The following is a 19,845-nucleotide window of genomic DNA, read 5'->3' as shown; positions in this document are numbered from 1 at the left end:
TCTTTTATATGTATTCGGTTTTGGTTTTCAATTTTCGGTTGAGGTTATATCAACTGATGTTTTTATCTTTGCTGCTAATTAACATCGTGCCTCTGTGATTTTGCTGCACATCAAGTTTTTTTTTCTGCACCAACAGCTTCGGAGCTGCTTCACGGAGATGGAGGCCGAGGATTCCCAGAACCCTTAGCGAAATGAAACCGCTCTATCTCCGCTATGGCAGCTGTGCGCAGGCGCTGAAAGGTTGTCGGGCGCATAGCAAGATGGCGGTTGACTGGCTCGGGTTTGGATATGCGGCGCTGGTGGCGTCAGGAGGCCTGCTTGGTTATATCAAAGCCGGTAAGAACTTTAGGTATTAATGAGCAAAGGCGCCCTTCTGCTTTCCTTTCGTGCCACGGTGAAATCTGAATGTGGAATTTCCGAGTGAGGGGTTGAATGAAGCCCTGAAACATTTAACAAACGTGCAATAAGTTAGCTAACTAAAATGTTGTGACTATTAAGGACCTAAAGGTCATGGTTAAAATATGAAATGGATACTTTTCACATGTCTTCATAAAGGAGGTAAATAATGTGATGGTAAAAAGAGCGGAGGCAGAAATAGTAGGGGCACCTTACACATTTCATCCACAGGAGTAAAGGCAGAGGATCGCAAATGTTAAACCATCATTCAAGAAAGTGAACGTTTGATTGTAGTATTTAAACCAGATGGATTTTGATAAACGGGTCCACACAGCAGCAAAGTCCTGATGGCAGCAACAGCCTGGGGCAACAGGTTGTTCACATCAGAATAGAGGGGTTACGTGCAGGTATATTACTTTAACATGCCAATGACTCGAGCACCTTTGAGATGATGAAAGTGGAACTTGAAGAGATAAACTGGGGGAAAAAAATGACAAAAAGATAGAATAGCATTGGGAAATATTTAGAACAGTCATTAAGTATTCAGGAGAACTATATTCCACTAAAACATCTGCATTGCTCCAGCATATACCATTGATCCATCACATTTTTATAAAGTTCTGATCTCTCTGCTTATTCTATGCCTCTATTGATAAACCCAAAGTAACTAATAAGCTTCATTAACCACCTAAACTACATGCCTGTCACCCTTGAAGATTTGGCAAATGACTCCACTTTTCAAAATCATGCTATGTACTGTCATTCCACATTGGTCCTCGCAAAGTGCATCGCTTCATACTTCTCTGCACTGAACTCCAACAGCAATGCTTCTATCATTTCACCATCCCAAGGTCTCCAATTATCCTCATCACTATCTGCTTATGTGGTCAAGTTTTGTTTTATCTGTAAGTTTTACAATTCTGCTTCCTAGACCAAAGTCTAGGTCAATTATAAAAAAAGTAAGAGTAACAAATTCAAAACTGACACTGTAAAACCATCCAGCCATTATCAATACTGGAAAACATCATCAGGACAAAATAAAGGATTTATTAAAAGTGAATTGTCTGATTTCATTTGTTTAAATTTGTCTGAGGTAATGGAGTAGATGTCTATATGGACTTTTGAAAGGCATTTGATAAACATGCCACAAAGGAGTCTTGTTAAGAAGATGAAAGCCCATGCAATTAAGGGGAAAGTGGTTGCTTGGCTATGGAATTGGTTCAAAGATGGTTTTTTCCAATCTATTACTTTGGTCTTTCTCTGTCGTTGTTTTAAACCTTATTATGTTATGATAATCAGATCTGTGCTGGCTTTCCTTCATTATGTTATGATAATTAAGGAAAGCCAACACGGATCTGATAAGGGCAAATTGTGTTTAACCAATGATGGAGCTTTTTGATGAGGTAAGAGGGTTGATGAGGATAATGCTGTTGTACATGGACTCCCAAAAAAATAGACTTGAGCAAAGTTAGAACTCATGGAATAAAAGGGACAAGAGCAACATGGATATGAAATTGGCTGTGTGACAGGAAACAGTAGTGGAATGGAGGAAGGTTTATAATGGAGTTCTCCAGCAGTTTGTTTGGGACCCCCTGCTCTTCTTAATATATATTTATGACCTAGACTTTGATGTACAGGGCACAATTTCAACATTTGCAGATGATACAAAAATTGGAAGTATTGTGAACTGTGCCGAGGATGTAGGTTAGTGGAATGGACGGATAAGTGGCAGATTAAATTTAATGCAGACAAGTGTGAAGTGATTCATTTTCATAGGAGTGTGGAGAGATGATACAAAATAAAGGGGACAATTCTAAAGGGGGTGCAGGAGCAGAGGGACCAGGGTGTATATGGCAGGATGGGCTGAGAGCGGTTAATAAAGTATACAGCATCCTAATATTAATCGGGGCATAGAGTACAAAAACAAGGAAGTCAGGTTAAATTTGTGCAGAACACTGGCTCAGCCTCAGCTGGAGTTTTGTGTCCAGTTCTGGGCACTGCGCTTTAGGAAGGATGTGAAGCCGTCAGAGAAGGTGCAGAAAAGATTCATGAGAATAGTCCCAGGGATGAGGAACTTCAGTTTTGATAGGTTGGAGAAGTTGGTACTGTTTTCCTTGCAGAAGAGAAGGTTGAGAAGGTATTCAAAATCATGATGGGTCTGGACAGTGTAGAAAGGGAAAAACTGTTCCCAGTAGTGGAAGGATTGAGAGCAAGAGAACACAGATTTAAGGTAATTAGCAAAAGTTGAAATGAGGAAGAACTTTTTCACACAGTATATGTGGATGCATTGCCTGAGTGTGGTGGATGCATGCTCAATCAAGTTTTCCAAGAGGTAATTGAATTGTTATCTGAAAAGGGCTATGGAGAGAAGGTGGAGGAGTGCATTTGGTGAATTGTTCCTTCGGAGAGCTAGCACAGACAATATGGGCTCAATGGACTCATTCAGTTATGTGGCTATTGCTTTGACGTTCCCTTATACTTAATTCCTCACTACTATGTCCTCTCTTGTTGGGCTTGTGTGCTGGCTAAGACAGTTTATTTTTGGGCTGTATCTCATGATGATTACTCAATGCTGTTCATAGATTTGCCCAAATATTTTTTCATCTCGTCCCTTTCACCATTAGATGATCTTCAGAATACCCCTAATAAAGTGATTGATTTCTTTGATCTCTCTGCATAAGCCCCTCTTCCACTGCACCCCCACAATGCCAGCTGATGATGTTTCTTTCAGGTGAGACCCCCACCCTTCCCCACCAGGCTGGATCCACTGGTCGGGGTCTTGATCTGCTAAAGCACAACCACTCCAGAATCTAGAGTAACTCATTGGCTCAATTTTCTCTTCTGCTTATTTTGTCTTTTTTTGTCCTCTCTGCCTCTCCTCCATATTGGACCACAATCTTTCATAATTTAAACAAACTATATTCTGTACTCGACACTAACAGCACGTTTATTCAGCTCTGCCTGGTGGGTAAATGTGTCCCTGATGCTCCAGTGTGCTGAATAGAACAACAAGGTTTTGTATTCCATCCCTAGTCTGGGATGAGTAATCCAAACATAATTTGGAGATCATTGAAAGTACTTCAATTAGCCTTGGAGTTTATGCTGCAAGAATAATAAAAGTGATCTTGATCTCTAAGGAGTTAACCCTATCAGTAGTGTGCTTATAGATGTTGGGCTTAGTTGTAAATTTGGATGATATAAACAGTTCCTTAACCAACATTGACTTTCTTGTGAAAATGGCCACATAGTTGCCTTTGGTGGCAGTTGATATGACAGAAGAGCGCTGCTGCCTGTGGTTCAGGGTAATTTGGTACAATGGCTGTCTTTTGTAGAAAAACCCAATATGTTTCCTATCTAAACTGTTAGAACACATCTATTCTTTTTCTTTCAAAACGTGTTAAAGCCTTTTTTTAATGTGCGCACATTGAATGTTATTTCACTCCAGCACCATTGTGACCATTTCTATATTGGGTTAGTAACTTGCTGTGTAATATTACCTATTGTCCTTTATTTCGTGTTGCGTATGTTACTAGGATGGCTACTGTAAAATTAGGTTTGAGATCTGTACGTGAGCATTTTAAAAGTTGAATGAGTCCTTTTTCAACTGGCTTTTGTAACTATCATTTGAAAGCAGCTTTACAGATTTCTCGCCTGAGCTTTTACAAGAGGGTGCACAAAAGTTTCTTTCTGTTATCCATTGAGTACAGAACTGTAATTATTTATCAGAGTACAAAAACATGCAATGTTGCACTTTGTCAGTGGTTTGTTAAAAGACTGTTAAACTGAAGATAACAGCTGAGTCAGATGTACATATATAGCAAAATAAAATGTCTGTTTCTCCAACTCCTGTTCACAGGTGTGACTGGCAATAACTACTAAATTGAAACCATTGAGTAAACAACCCATACATTTTATTCTTACTGTTTATTTTGATGACCCCAGTGTAAATTCATGCGGTAAGTTAGGCTTTCATGTTATAAGTACGATCAGCTGGTTCAATTTCACAATGAAAGGAGCTAATTGGATGCAGGATTCGTTCTCTCAATTATTTTGAATTCTAATTTCAAAGACTGGACTGATAGCTCAGTGGGTTTAACTAATCAGTAGTTCGAGGAAGAGGCGTACTGGACTCGAAATATTAACTCTGTTTCTCCTTCCTTGGTTGCTGCCAGACCTGAGTTTCTCCAGCATTTTGTTTATTTCAGCTAGAACAGGTGGACCTGATATTGAATGATGCAATGAGTAATGAAGTAAGTGTATTCAAAATAAAGGGATGGAAATAAAAGAACCCTGTCCATCTGACTTGCACACGCATGTTATAGAATAATGTAGGGAAGAAATGGAAGAGGCATTGTTGCACATAATTAATCCATTCAATTAAGGCGTAGTGCTAGAGGACTAGCAGACAGCTAATGTAATTCCTAAATTTAAAAAGGGGGACAGAACTTGTCCAGGGAGTTATAAACCAGTCACTTTAACATTTGTGGTAGGAGAAATAATGAAACATTGATTTGAGGAGAGAATAGAAGAAAATCTAGAATTGACGTATATAGTAACGAATAGTCAGCATGCATTTCAAAAGAGAAAATCATGCTTGAACTACCTTATTGAATTTTTTGAGGAGGTAACAGAGAGTAGACAATGGGAATGCAAAAGATATAATTTATCTGGATTTTGAAAAGGCCTTCAATAAGGTACCCCATTCATAGACTAATGAATAAGGTTAGAGAATATGGAATCAGGGAACAAATGGCAGAATGATTTCTGTCTTAAAGCCAAATAGCAAACCACAGAGTAAATGGTAGAGGTTAGTCAGGGAGGTGGTAAGTGGTGTTCCCCAAGGCATCACTACTGGTCACAATTTACATTAATGACTTGGACTTTGGAATCAAAAACACCTTCTAAGTTTGCGGATGAAACCAAATAGTGGGGGGAATTGTTAATACTGAGGAAGGCTGTAACATGTTACAGGAGGATTTTAATAAACTTGCAGAATGAGCAAATAATTAACAAATGAAATTCAACATAGCTGTGAGACAGTAGATTTTGGTAGGAAGAATAGGGATTTCACATTAATTTGAAGGTTCAAGTCTTGGTGGGGCAGAGTAACAAAGGGTTCTCAAAGCACAAATACACCAACCAGTAAAACAGGTTAGTGGGCCATAAAAAGGCGAACCAAGCACTAGGCTTTATTTATAGAGTGATAGAATTCAAAAGAATGGAAGTTAGCTAAATCTGTATCAAACCTTGGTTAGGCCACAATTGAAATACTGTGTAGAGTTCTAGTCATCATATTATAAAAAGGATGTAGAGACACTGGAGAGGCAATAGAAAAAAGGGTCATAGTTATCAGCGAGACAAAAGTAGAATCTATATGGCTACAGGTAGAAGGTAATAAAGGATCAATCACATGAGTGGGTGTCATCTACAGAGCACCCTCATGGAGGCTGGAGGAAGAAATATGCAGACAAATTAAGGAATTCAGTAAAAAGTATACAATAATCATGGGGGATTTCAACTAACCTGATTTTTCTTTTAATATCCTTTCATGGGATAGGATGCGATGCAAGGCCAACATTTGTTGCTCAATCATAATTATCCTTGAGATGTGGTGGTGGTGAGCTGCCTTCCTGATCCCCTGCAGTTCATCTGGTGTAGGTACAACCACAGTGCTATTGCGAAGGGAATTCCAGGATTTTTTCCAATGACAGTGAAGAAACGGCGATATGGTTCCAAGTCAGGATGGTGTGTGGCTGGGAGGGGAACTTGGCTCAATGAGGCTGTAAATTAAACAGCAAAGAAACTAGGGTTTGTGACCAATCCAATTTCTGTTTACTTTATTTCATAGATTAAGTGAAGCCCTTGCATTTATATAGCGCATTCTCACCTTCTCAGGACATCCCAAAGTGCTTGCAAACTATGGATTTTTTAAAAAGTACATTTGCTTTTGTTACATAGGCAGCACAATGCTTTGCAGAGAATTGCACTGTTATCTTGATGGTTGATTGATGATTCATGCAAGTTTCTCTTGCATTCAGGTAGTGTTCCTTCTCTAGCAGCTGGTCTGTTCTTTGGGAGCGCAGCTGGGTTTGGTGCCTACCAGATCACTCAAGACCCAAAGAACATATGGTTGTCTCTGAGTGAGTATTCTGACCACATTTGTAATGACTTTGTTTGTGTATTGTATATTGAGCTTTCATATAGCTGTAAGAAATGTCCTTTCTGCTGTTTTGTAAGGACTATTATCATCTGAGTGTGCACCTGTAATCAACAATAAATTTAAAAGATCTGCTTCTGTTGTTGCTGTCCTTTTGTGCAGTTTGATGTATATCAATTCTCCATGAAATGATTGTGTGAACCAAGAGTGTACAGCCTACAGTCCTAGAATCTTGAGCCCTCAAAAGGCCAGGCAGCTCATGATTATGTTTATATCTCTTATTTCTCAGCTTGTTTGGTTTCAAGTTGACAGACCTGGTAATGTGGAAACATCTGTTTTCTCATTAGTGAATAGACCCCAAATCATAAAAGACACATTAATATCAGCAACTTGAAATATATGCAAAAGAATGACAATGTGGGTATAATATGTGACTTTCAGTAATTGTGATCTCAAATTTGAGGAATCAAAATTACGTGGGAATTTTCACTTTTGTCAATTTTCCCTTTGAAATGCCACAATTGCTGCTGTAACTTAACGTTGATGGCTGACAATTTTATTTGCTATTCAATTTTTAATTTCTAAATTGGTTGCACAAGTGAAAATTGGGAAAACTTTAAATACTCTAATGTGTTCATGCCTCTATCCGTAATGGTGAACTGCAGGACTAAAGCTTTAAATGAATGATCTCCTAGACCCAAACTAATTTCTCATGCATTTGGGCTAATACGAAAGTGATATTTGCTCTGTTTGATCCCCATCTTTTTTGATGTATCTATTATCAATATCCAGGATTTATTTAACACAACATAATATAACAACGTAACACAACAGCAGAGATTGAGACATATTCAGTCAATTTTATGCTGAGTCATATTACTTGGAAGGAGGCCATTCGACTCATCGGAAGCATGCTGGCTCTCTGTAGAGCAACCCAGTCAGCTCCGTTCCCTGTTCTGTCCCCATAGCTGTGTAAGGTTTATTTGCATCAAATGTCCATCCAGTTTCCTTTTGAAATCATTCATCTCTGCGCCCACCACCCTCGTAGGCATCGAGTTCCAGGTCATTACTCTCGCTGCATAGAACCGTTCTTCCTTACATTATTCCGGCATATCTTGCCCAAAACTTAAGTCAGTGCCCTCTAGTTCTTGCTGTTGGGAACTGTTTTTCTGTGTCTACCTTATCTAAACTTGTCATAATCTTGTACATCTCTATCAAATCTCCCCTCAAACTCCTTTGCTCCCAAGAGAACGTACCCAGACTCTCTAACCTAACTTTGTAGCTAAGATCCCTCATCCCTGGAACTATTCTGGCAAATCTCCTCTGAACCCTCTTGTGGGCCCTCACACTATTTCTGGAGTGTGGTGACACAGAACTGGTTGCAATACTCTAGTTGTGGCATAACCAGAGCTTTGTAAAGGTTCAGCAGAACATCCTTGGTTTTGTACTCTGTGCATGTATTCATTAAGCCCAAGATCCCATATGCTTTGCTAACTACTCTCTCAAGATGTCCTACCACCACGTGAAAGACCAACGCACATGCCCCAGGTCCCTCTGTTCCTGTACACTCTTTAGAACTGTACCATTAAGTTTATATTCCCTCTCCCTAACCCCTCTGCCAAATTGCATCCTGTCACACTTATTTGCACTAAATTCCATCTGCCACTTATCTGCCCACTCTGCTAGCCTATCCATGTCCTGTTGCAGTCAATTGATATCATCCTCAGTTAACCACACCTCCGTATTTGGCATCGTCAGCAAAGTTTGAAATTTTACTCTGTATTTCAATATTCAGGTCATCTTATATATCCAAAAAAAGCAGTGGTCCTAATTTTTGGGGAAACAGCATTGTCCAGTGTGAAAAATAACCATGTACCACGACTGGCTGTTTTCTATCTTTAAGACAATTTTTTACCCAAGCTGACCCTTCTATTGCATGAGCCCCCATTTTGTTAACCAGTCTTTCACATGGTACTTTGTCGCAGGCTTTCTTAAAATCCAAATAGACAACGTCCATTGCATCCCCTTCATCAACTTTTTCAGTTACTTTCTCCAAAAATTCAATTAGATTAGTCAAGCACAAACTGCCTTTTACAAATCCATGCTGGCTGTGCTTAGTTAACTGAAACCTCTCCAAGCGCCTGTTGATTTTTTTTTCCTTCTGATTATTATTACTAAAACTTTATCAACCATTGTTGTTAAACCCCCTGCTGAGTAATTTTTTGTGTCTTTGTATTTTAAAGTTGCTTCAGGAGCACTGACTGGAGTAATGGGAATGAGATTTTACAATTCAGGAAAGTTCATGCCGGCTGGTTTAGTCGCAGGAGCAAGGTAATAATCGAGATCACCCTGTGCACTCAACGGGGAAGTTTCTATTGCTGAGGAGCTAAAACAACTTCATTTAAATATGGCTTGAAAAAAATCTTTGACTAAAGCTTAAATTCCAAAAGTCTGCCGCTTTTTGATGAACTGCAGCTACCTCTTGCAATGATCCTGAATCACTTCCATATACAGAACCTCATCTGTTATCTCTTTAACTCTTTGCTTTGTCTGTTTCATTCTCCTCTGATCACAATTTATTTCACAACTTATTTGTACTTTAGTTCAAAATGACAATGTTTTCCTGACTTCCCTTATTATTCAGTATCAACTATGGCACTGCTTTGCCTCTGACTGACAGTCCATTGCAGTACTGAGAGAGTGCTGCACTGTTGATAATGGCACATTTCAGATGAGACATTAAACAGTCTGCCCCCTCAGGTGGACATAAAAGGTACACAATTTCAAAGAAGAGCAGTGGAGTACTTCTGGTATCCTGATCAATATTTATCCCTGAACTAACATCACTAAAGCCAAATTATCTGATCATGATCACACTGATCTTTGTGGGACCTTAGTGTGACTAAGTCCCCCTTTAAAGCACCCTGAGGCATGAAAGGCATTATACGAAAACAATGTTTTTCTTAACTCCTAACTCTCTTGTGTCCCACAGGAAATTAACAGTGAATGAGTTGTCTGGATCAACATCATCAGTTCCTTTTCTATGACTTATATGAAGGGACCAAATACATGGTTGCCCAATTTGCTGATACAAAGAGAATAAGTTGTGAAAATGATATGAAGAGACTGTAAAGGGATATGGTTAGGTTAAGTGTTGGAGTGTAATGTGGGAAAATGTGAACTTGTCCATTTTGGCAGGAAGAATAGAAAAGCAGTATATTTTTTAAATGGAGAGAGATTGCAGAACTCTGCAGTACAGAGGTATCTGGGTGTCCTGGCACATGAATCACAAAGTTAGTAGGCAGGTACAGCATGTGGAAGGCAAATGGAATGTTGCCGTTTATTGTAGGGGAATCACGTATAGAAGGTAGGGAAGTGTTGCTACGGCTCGCACATCTGCAGTACTGTGTACAGTTTTGGTCTCCTTAAGAAAAGATATAATTGCATTAGAAGCAGTTCAGAGAAGGTTCACTTGACTGATTCTTGGAATGAAGGGGTTGTCTTATGAGGAAAGGTAGGGCAGATTGGGCCTTTCGAGTTTATCCATTCGAGTTTAGAAGAATGAGAGGAGATCTTATTGAAATATATAACATCCTGAGGGGACTTGACAGGTGGATGCTGAGAGGATGTTTCTCTTTATGGGAGAGACTAGAACTAGGAAATAGTTTGAAAATGGGGTCTCCTGTTTAAGGCTGAGATGAAAAAAAATTTTTTCTCAGGGTCGTGAGCCTATGGAATTCTCTTCCCTAGAGAGTGTTGGAGGCAGGGTCAATGAACATTTTTAAAGAAGAGTTAGATAGATTCTTGACTAACAAGGGAGTTAAAGCGTAGGCAGGAAAGTGGAGTTGAAGTCACAGTAAGATCAGTGATGATATTAAATGGTGGAGCAGGCTCGGGGCTGAATGGCCTACTCCTGCTCCAAATTTCTATGTCCACATTTTAAAAAATGTGTGTTAATCCACCTAAAAGTCTCCTCCTTTCTAAGACAGCATTACAGATGCTTTTTTTAATCTTTTTTTCAGAACTGAAGCTCTTAGTGCAATCTGCTGATCTTTTGTGGAATGCTATGTCATAGCCTAGGGTGTGGAACTCCTTTTCAATGGGTAGAGCACAGAGCTAAATGACCAAGTAAAGCAGCAATAAAATACAAATAAAACCCAACTATTAACTTAGTAAATTTTATGCTATGAGATATGAACAAGAGTTAGATAGTAAACTGGCTATGATTTCTTGAGAGACTTGTATTCAGAAAACTTTGTTTGTCCTAAGTATTTGCAATGCCTGTTTTGACCCTGCATTCCTTTACAAAGTCATCCTTGCTGACAGTATTCAATGACTGAGCAATTTGTTGGCGACTTCCTCGCTGCCTCTTGTAGTTGAATCAGAAACTTTTCCTGTTTCCTGTATCAAAAAGGCCACTTTTTATCACATGCACATGTTACCATCCAGCTGCCCATAATTTCAGTCAAAACAGAAAATGCCAGAAATAGCAGCATCTGTGGAGGAAGAAACATTTAGTGGTTCAGGTTGCATCCCAATTTTTGTCAGAACTGAAAGAATTTAGAGATTTAATAGTTTTCAGTGATTGCTTGCAAGGCACATCAATTATTCTGCACAGATTGGAGGGTAGCTAATGTAACCCCACTATTTAAAAAGGGAGGTAGAGAGAAAACAGGGAATTATAGACCATTCAGCCTGATGTTGGTAGCGGGGAAAATTCTACAGTCCATCATAAAAGATTTAATAGCTGAGCACTTGGAAAACACTGGCAGAATCGAACAGAGTCAGCATGGATCTACGAAAGGGAAATCATGCTTGACAAATCTACTGGAATTTTTCGAAAATGTAACTAGTAGAGTTGATGAGGGGGAGCCAGTGGATGTGGTTTATTTGGACTTTCAGAAGGCTTTCGACAAAGTCCCACATAAGAGGTTAGCATGTAAATTTAAAGCGCATGAGATTGAGGGTAGTGTATTGAGATGGATAGAAAACTGGTTGGCAGACAGGAAACAAAGAATAGGAATAGACGGGTCTTTTTCTGAATGGCAGGCAGTGACTATTGGGGTACCGCAGGGATCGGTGCTGGGACCCCAGTTATTCACAATATATATTAATGATTTAGATGAGGGAACTAAATGTAATATCTCCAAATTTGATGACACAAAGCTGGGTGGGAGCGTGAGCTGTGAGGAGGATTCAGAGATACTTTGGTGTGATTAGGATCAAGCTGAGTGAGTGGGCAAATGCATGGCAGACGCAATATAAGGTTGATAAATGTGAGGTTATCCACTTTGGTAGCAAAAACAGGAAGGCAGATTATTATCTGAATGTATAACTGAGAGAGGGGAATGTGCAACGAGACCTGGGTGTCCTTGTACACCAGTCGCTGAAGGTAAGCATGCAGCAGGCGGTAAAGGAGGCAAATAGTTTGTTGGCCTTCATAGTAAGAGGTTTCGAGTACAGGAACAGGGATGTCTTGCTGCAATTATACAGGGCCTTGGTGAGACCACACTTGCAATATTGTGTGCAGTTTTGGCCTCCTTATCTGAGGAAGGATGTTCTTGCTATTGAGGGAGGGCAGTGAAGGTTTACCAGTCTGATTCCTGGGATGGCGGGGCTGACCTATGAGGAGAGACTGAGTCAGGATTATATTCGCTGGAGTTCAGAAGAATGAGGGGGGATCTCATAGAAACCTATAAAATTCTAACAGGACTGGACAAGGTTGATGCAGGAAGGATGTTCCCGATGGTAGGGGAGTTCAGAACCAGGGGTCACAGCTTGAGGATACAGGGTAGACCATTTAGGACTGAGATGAGGAGAAATTTCTTCACCCAGAGAGTGGTGAGCCTGTGGAATTCGTTAGCCCAGAAAGTAGTTGAGGCCAAAACATTGTATGCTTTCAAGAAGGAGTTAGATATAGCTCTTGGGGCAAAAGGGATCAAAGGATATGGGGAGAAAGCGGGAGCAGGCTATTGAGTTGGATGATCAGTCATGATCGTAATGAATGGTGGAGCAGGCTCGAAGGGCCGAATGGTCTACTACTGCTCCTATTTTCTATGTTTCTATGTGAATCTGTATGGAGAGCCTGAAGACATCTGGGAGGTTGGAAGACTGTTTTAGGATTCTGCACATACTTGATCAGACGAGCATGTGCCTATACTTTGAAGAGGCAACTGGAGAGGAAACCAGAAGTGAAGCCTGCTGATACATGCTACCATGCTGAGTCTAAAGCAGTTAGTTACCTGCTCCAGATGGATGCTTGCATTGGTGTGGCCTGCCAAGTGGTTGGATTATAGGAAGCATTTGTCCCACTCCTCTCAGTAGAAGGGATTCATCCTGCCTGGTTGCACTGGTGCTTGCACAGAGTGCCTGATTTGGTGAAGAAGGGAGGGCTTCTTGCTGGTGCTGGTGGCCAGTGAGGATGTAGCAGCAGCCAGAGGAGGACTTTGCTGCACATGTCAGGCAAGAAGGGCTGCTCGTCACTGTGGCTGTGCCCGTGACACACCAGCTTGTTGGATTTTAATTAACGTTTCTACTGGAAGTTGTAGCTTTGACCTTGGCTCCTTCATTCTGAATTTAAAGAATTTTTAACACAAGGGAAAATAACACAAAATTCCAAAGTAACTAACCCACTAACTGGAGTATGAGGCCTTTTATTTTACCATCCAAGGAGAACTGTAATTACAAACACTAGATAACAGAGCAAGGGGGAAGTACTGCAGATGCTGGAAATCTGAAATAAGAACAAAAAAATGCTGAAAGGGTCACCGACCTGAAAGTTAACTTTTTTCTCTCTCTACAGATATTGCCAGACCTGCTGAATATTTACAGCCTTTTGTGTTGAAAACTAAATGAGAATCTTTACAAAACTAACTACAGCTCCTGTTTGTGCATTCTGCCAAATTGCTGATCTCTCACAATTTGCAACTTCCTCAAGTGTGCTGTACAACCACAGCAGAACTCTGAACTCTATAGCTTGCCTGTCTAATGGCGACTGTCAAAATACATATTGCAAATAATTTGAATTATTCAAATAGGGTCAAGTTATATCTTAGAATCATGGAATAGTTATAGCACAGAAGAAGGCCGTTTGACCCATCATGTCTGTGCTGGCCGTCTGAAGGAGTGCTTCACCTAGTGTCTTAGCCCTTCAAAGTTTTCCTTTTCCAATAATGATCCAATTCCCTTTTAAAAGCCTCAGTTGACCCTGCTTCCACCACACACACTCTCAGGCAGTGAAATCCAGATCCTAACCACTTGCTAATTCCTTAGACCTGTGCCCTCTGGTTCTCAGTCTTTCCAACAATGGGACTGTTTCTCCCTATCTACTCTGTACAGACACATCATGATTTTTGAATACCTGTATCAAGTCGAGAATCTTCTGGATGAACTTTTGGGTGTATCCTGTCCCGTCAGATCAAATCAAAAATCTGGTCCAACACATGTTGCAGATAGCACAACCAACAGCTTTTAAGCATGTTCAGAGGTAGAGGAAAAAGGAGGGAGGGGAGGGAGGAACAAAGGAGAGAGCCTGATAAGATGAAAGTTAGGAATGATTATGACAAAAGGGATAATGGTGCAAAGCAAAAGGGTGTGATAATGGGACAAGTGAAGAAACAAAAGATGAAACTAGAGCTCTAAATGGCACTAACAGAATCATTGCCCGCTTCTGTTGCTCAAGCAATTGAGAGTAATAATGATCTAACTTGCTGAAATTATTGTGGAGTCTGGAAGATTGTAGAGTGTCTAATAGAAAAAATGAGGTACTGTTCATCGAGTTTCTGTTGAACTTCATTAGAAAAATGTAAATAGCAGAGGTCAGATTGAGAGTGGAAGGTTAAAATGGTAGGCAACCATTTGCAGACTAAAGAGAGGAGTTTAGAAAGGTCTCTTCAATGTCGGCGAGATGCAAGATATAGCCTAGAACACCTATTTTTGTGTCTCAGAATAAGTATCCCAGCATGCTTTTCCAACAAACCAAGAAGCCTCTGAGATGCAGCAGCTATTAATCAGTTTCAATGGCCAAGTGAACAGACTGAATATCAAAACAGCAGAAAAGTCCTTGATTAGGTCTCTGAAGCTAACAATCTCTCTCATTCTTGCTGGATGCCATTTTTGAAGCATGCAGCAGTTTTCTACATTAGGCTTGTGAGGTTTGTACTGTGCTGATGTTTCATTTTTAAATTTGGGAAAATCTGTTTTATTTTCTAAAATTTAATGGCCCTGTTAGAGTTCTCTGTTAGAGAATGTGGGATAATTTTTAGCTTTAATGACTGGATAGTGATCTGTGAGCTGTTGTAGAGCTTGCCTGATTTTCAACCCATTGAAATGGATACGGTTAAAATTATAAGTGGGTAAGTGAGCTGCTTCACAAGGTTGTTGCCCAGGCAGTGAAGCTGAAAATGACCCCTGGTGAATTTGTATTGCTTTAGAGCCTGTAGTTAGGGTAAGACATAACTGGGTAAACTGCTAACTATAAAAATAGTCCACAATCCAATTTTTGTTCTGGGCCCGACAGTTGCACATACTGTCAATTAACAGTCTATGCTGAAATAACGTGAAATGGGCTAAAACGAGTTTAGGTGTTTGATAAAAATTTGACTGGAAGTGTAACAGAGTTGTAGAAACTTTTACAGCACAAGGATTTCATGTTTTGAGACTTCTACTGTAACAAACAAGCTAAAATCAACATTGACTAAATATTACTTAGTAGTCAATTAATACTCCAGACCACAGAAATGATAACCCTCATTAATTGTTTTAACACAACCAATAACCCCATGTTGTATACAAATACATTACAGCCTATTCTCTGCAGCATTGCAGTCTTTATAGGAAACATTCATTTGTCACTACCAGCTTCCAATGGGTTCACATCTCCCAGTTTTGCCGAATCCTAATGTTCCACGACTGTTGAAAGGCACTTCCCTCTGTTTTCTCAACTTCCCAAACTGACTACTGGCAGTAAGGACCACTTTGGTGAATTCTACTTCCACCCTTGCCAGGTCAAATCTTCCAGAGCGTTTAGAGTGCCATGGGTCACGTCTCTTCGACCAGAGACCATTGTTCCTCCTGCGTGCAGCCTAGTAGCTTGCCAATGATTCGCAGCCTTCTCCACCCTGACCACACCGGCTGCAGCCTTCTGTCTCTGAAAGACCTCTGACTTTCCCTGTTTCTGTCCAAAAACTCAGAGACTAAACATCTGTCCATAGTCAGCCCAGCTGCTCCTTTGTTTTCAGGTGTGAAATAAATAAGGCATGTATATTTCAATAGCTTCCAACCTGGGCCCCCATCCCCATTGTAACCAAGCCACATAGACTTGTCGGGCATAACTCTCAGCAGGTCACATGACTCTCTTGATTCCTCCATTTCACCTTGAATGTCAGTCCAAAACATGATCACCTTTTAAAACCTCACATTTGTAACATTCTGTTCATGAGTTCCATGATCTCACTTGCTTCTCTGAAACATGCTTCATGAAACAACTCTGAATATGTTCTGCCACCTTCAAAGCTCTATACCTGTGCACCCCCAGGCTTCTGCATATTCCTTAGAGCTGTGCCATTAACTCTGTATTACTTTTCTTTATTCCTTCTTTGCAGGCTCAAGGGGCCGAGTAGCTACCTCCTGCACCCATTTCTTGTGTTCTGCCAAAATGCGTCACCTCATGTTTGACTATTAATCTGTCACATATCTGCCCATTCTGCCAGCATATCTATGCCCTTTTGCAGTTGGTTTGTATCATTCTTGCGGTTTGCTACACTTCTCAGCTTGGTGTTATTGGCAAATTTTGAAATTTTATAGTGGCCTTAGCACTGACTCTTGGGGAACACCATCCTTCAGCCTGAAAAACAGTCATTTACCACGACTCGCCTTTTCTGTCCTTAAACCAATTTTTTTTCTCTAAGCTGACACTGACCCTCCTATTCCATCAGCCACAATTTTGTTAACCGACCTTTTATGTGATACTTCTGTCAAGTGCTTAATTAAAATCCATTGCATTCCCTTCATTAACCTGTAAAATTTAGTTAAATTCGTTGAACACAATTTGCCATTAACAAATCCATGTTGGCTCTCTTTAATTCAAATGTCTCCAATGCCTGTTGATTTTTTTTTCCCCCTGATTATTATTTCTAAAACCTTAGCCACCACTCATTTTAAACTGACCGGTCTGTAGTTACTAGGACTGTACTTGTACCCTTTCTCATTTGTCACTCTACATTCTTCTGCCTTTTCCCCTCTTATCGAGGGAAGATTGGAAGATTGTGGCAAGCCTTCTTGCTGTCTGCGCTCACAGTTTCTTTAACAACCTGGGATGCAAGCCATTCAGATCCACTCTTAAGCATAACCAGCTTTTCTGGTACCTCCTACCTCTCAATTTTCGCCCCATCCCTTATGTTTTCAACTCTGCTTCTACTGATATTGTTAGTTCCTTCTTCCTTAGAGTATTTTCTAAGTGTATTTACTAAGTATTCTAGCCTTGCCCTGTGCCTTGAAGGATATATCACATGATGCAACCTACCCCACTTTTTATTACATGCACATAATTTAGACGCTGGTAGAAGATTTTTAGATTTCTTTTTGTGTTAACTGCCATTCTATTCTCGTGTTATCTCTTTCCATTCTTATTTTCCTCTACACTTGCCCTATCAGCTTGAAGAATTCACTTGACATGCATATTCTCTATCTCCCTCGTCATACAAGGAGCCCTGGCTTTGCTCCTCCTATGTTGTGGCCTTTTTGCAATCTACCTAGCATCTCCTCCTTAAAGATCACCCATTATTCCATTACAGTTGTTCATGTCTGTCTTTGTTTCCATTTTACACCGGTTAGATTTCTTCTCATGAAATTAGCCTTCTTCCAATTTAGATGTTCTACTTTAAATTGTGCCTTGCTGTTCTGCATTATTGGCCTAAACCTAATGATGCAATGATCACTCTTACCCAAGTGTTCCCCCCCACCCGAGATACCTCAGTAATTTCCTGCTGATTTGTTCCTCTACCCCCCCTCTCACTATTTGGAGACCTATGGAATACTGCCAGAAGAGTGATCATTTCTGAATTATAACCAGAAAGATTCTGCCTTACACCCTCAAGGACATCCTCACTTAATGCCTTCCCTTATCACTACTGCCACTCCATCTCCCTTCTTTCCTTCCTTGTCTTTTCTGAACACTTTTATTCTTGAACGTTAAGCGCACAGTCCTTGCTGCTTTTCAGACACGTTTCCGTTATTGCCAGTATTCTTGTACAGCTATTTGTGCAGAAAATTTGACATTGTGCCTTTACATACATACACTGTAATCATGTTTTTGTATTCCTCTAGTCTTTCTTAGACTGCTCATATCTAATATAGTACTACTCTATTACTGTCCAACGCTCTCACTTCATGGACTTCATTCCTCTTGTCTACTTCTGTATGCTGGTGCTCATCTCCCTGCATGTGTGGTCACAATTTTAAAGAAGTTCTTTCCTTTCAATAACTATTCTGCATGTTATACTCCAGATTTATATTGAGTTGCATCTTTGAATAAGTTGTGCATATTTTCCTATGTGTAGTAATAATTCTTATTTGTTCTTCCCACAGCATTCTAATGCTTGGAAGACTTGGTCTCAAAATATTTGAAAAACCCCATGAGTCATGAACCAGTATCTTTTCTTCAAGGGAGTTTTGTATAGATGAATTTTGAGTCACTGATTATGTTTGACTGTTATCATGTAAACTTACAAAATGGAGCTTTATTGAACTGATTCTGATAGAATTTATTCCAATAAACCACCTGATTCAAAAATGCTTTGATAGTTTAGTTTTGTTATTAAGAAATTTTCTACTAATCTTATAAACAGCCACACCGTGCCTTCAAAGTCAAATTCTTTGTGATAAGGGCTACCCACTAAAGAGGTGGCTGCTGACTTCAGTTAGGAACTATCGGATGGAAGTAGAGGAGAAATACAACCTGTCATATGGTGACCCAAGCCACCTTTGAGCAGACCAAAATGGTGATCTGCTGCACTTTGCACAATCTGGCACTGCAGTAGGGAGAGGCCCTGGTTAATGAGGATTAAGTGGAGTGTGAGATATCCTCAGACAAGGAGGATAATGATGAAACTTGACTATTTGCAGCATCTTGAAAGACATGAAGGGCTGTCTGGAGGGCTCGGTGACATTGGTGTAAGGGAGGCTTGGGAGGCTTTTGCACATGCATGTTTCAGAAGACTGTTCCACATCATCTAGTCAAATAAAGGTCCACCTTCACCCTCCTCTGTTTGTTTACCTCAGTTGCAAGCCCAGGTTCTGCACACATTGGCATTTCTACACAGTCAAAACAATACCCACAGATGGTCCTTTGCAAACAGCCCTCTGGATGAATCATGGTGCTTCACTTCCAGAGGGCCTCCAACGGTAGATGAAAATATAGACAAAATTATTATAAACATTGGCACACACAAGCAGTAACATTTTGACTATTCACCCATGAAGCTCAAGGTATTTTCTTAATTCTTTTCCAAGTACTTCTATGTGGTGCTCTCCTTTTGCTGCCAAATGGGTTAGAGGCAGAATGCTGACCTTGCTGTCCTGTGGCCTGGGATGCGTCATGGTGGCTGGCTGCTTGAGGCCTGACATGCCATGGCATGCTGAGGGGCTCCTGCACTCGTCTGTCATTGCAGCAACTTGAGATGCTGGTGTCACTGACAGAGGGGCTGAGGAGCTGCTATCTACACAGGAGCACCCTGAGAAGAGCCCCCAGATTTGGAAGGCAGCTGCTGCTGCTCCTTCACAGGGCACACTTGTATCTCCCTGCCAACTTGAGATTGGTGAAGAATTGGTGGAAACTGCAGCTACCTTGACTTGCCATGGCTCCACTGAGCTCATAAACAAGGTGATTGCATGCAGATCTGTGTGCATCTCTGGCATTCACTGACTGATCATCTCATTCTTTGAGGATAACCAGTCTCATGTTGCAGGAGGCTACACATGTAGACAAGAGGGAGATCACAGTGTTCATGGCCTGGATGGACTCCTCTACCATCAGTGATGACGGGCTCATTAATTATGGAGTCAGGAGTTTCCCAGCGTTTCTTGCGGGGGCGCGGGCTGGATGACGGCACATTTAATAGGTGCCTGGATATCACACTTACCTGCCGTTTAAGGAGGAGATGGCCTGCTGATGGAACTCTGAACCCCCAGATTCAGTGTCGCATCCTTGGAAGTCCTTGTCAATGCAGTGGAGGCCAATAGGGTAGAACGAGAAAGCTGAGCCGTCACACCAACCAGTATGTGAGGAGGTCTCC

General features: G+C 40.6%; 1 protein-coding gene and 1 pseudogene across 1 annotated transcript; one reads left to right on the top strand and one right to left on the bottom strand.

Moving 5' to 3' along the window:
* Nucleotides 1-181: 181 nt before the first annotated feature.
* LOC121276319 (transmembrane protein 14C-like) lies at nucleotides 182-18,346 on the top strand. Its single transcript, XM_041184589.1, has 4 exons — nucleotides 182-336; nucleotides 6,435-6,536; nucleotides 8,797-8,884; nucleotides 18,140-18,346. Exons 1-4 carry the CDS (start codon nucleotides 192-194, stop codon nucleotides 18,195-18,197), a joined length of 393 nt encoding a protein of 130 aa, XP_041040523.1. The 5' UTR covers nucleotides 182-191; the 3' UTR covers nucleotides 18,198-18,346.
* Nucleotides 718-875, bottom strand: LOC121276632 (annotated as a pseudogene).
* Nucleotides 18,347-19,845: the final 1,499 nt, after the last annotated feature.

Source organism: Carcharodon carcharias, chromosome 3, assembly GCF_017639515.1.
Source record: "Carcharodon carcharias isolate sCarCar2 chromosome 3, sCarCar2.pri, whole genome shotgun sequence".
NCBI classification, from domain to species: Eukaryota; Metazoa; Chordata; class Chondrichthyes; order Lamniformes; family Lamnidae; genus Carcharodon; species Carcharodon carcharias.
Note: the sequence above shows the minus strand (reverse complement) of the source record. Positions and strands in the feature narration are given on the sequence as shown.

Excerpts from the sequence above, each read along its gene's own strand:
- LOC121276319 (XM_041184589.1), top strand. The coding sequence starts at position 192 with ATGAAACCGCTCTATCTCCGCTATGGCAGCTGTGCGCAGGCGCTGAAA. Across the intron at positions 337-6,434 it reads GCTTGGTTATATCAAAGCCG|GTAGTGTTCCTTCTCTAGCA; the intron begins GTAAGAACTTTA and ends TCTTGCATTCAG. Across the intron at positions 6,537-8,796 it reads GAACATATGGTTGTCTCTGA|TTGCTTCAGGAGCACTGACT; the intron begins GTGAGTATTCTG and ends TGTATTTTAAAG.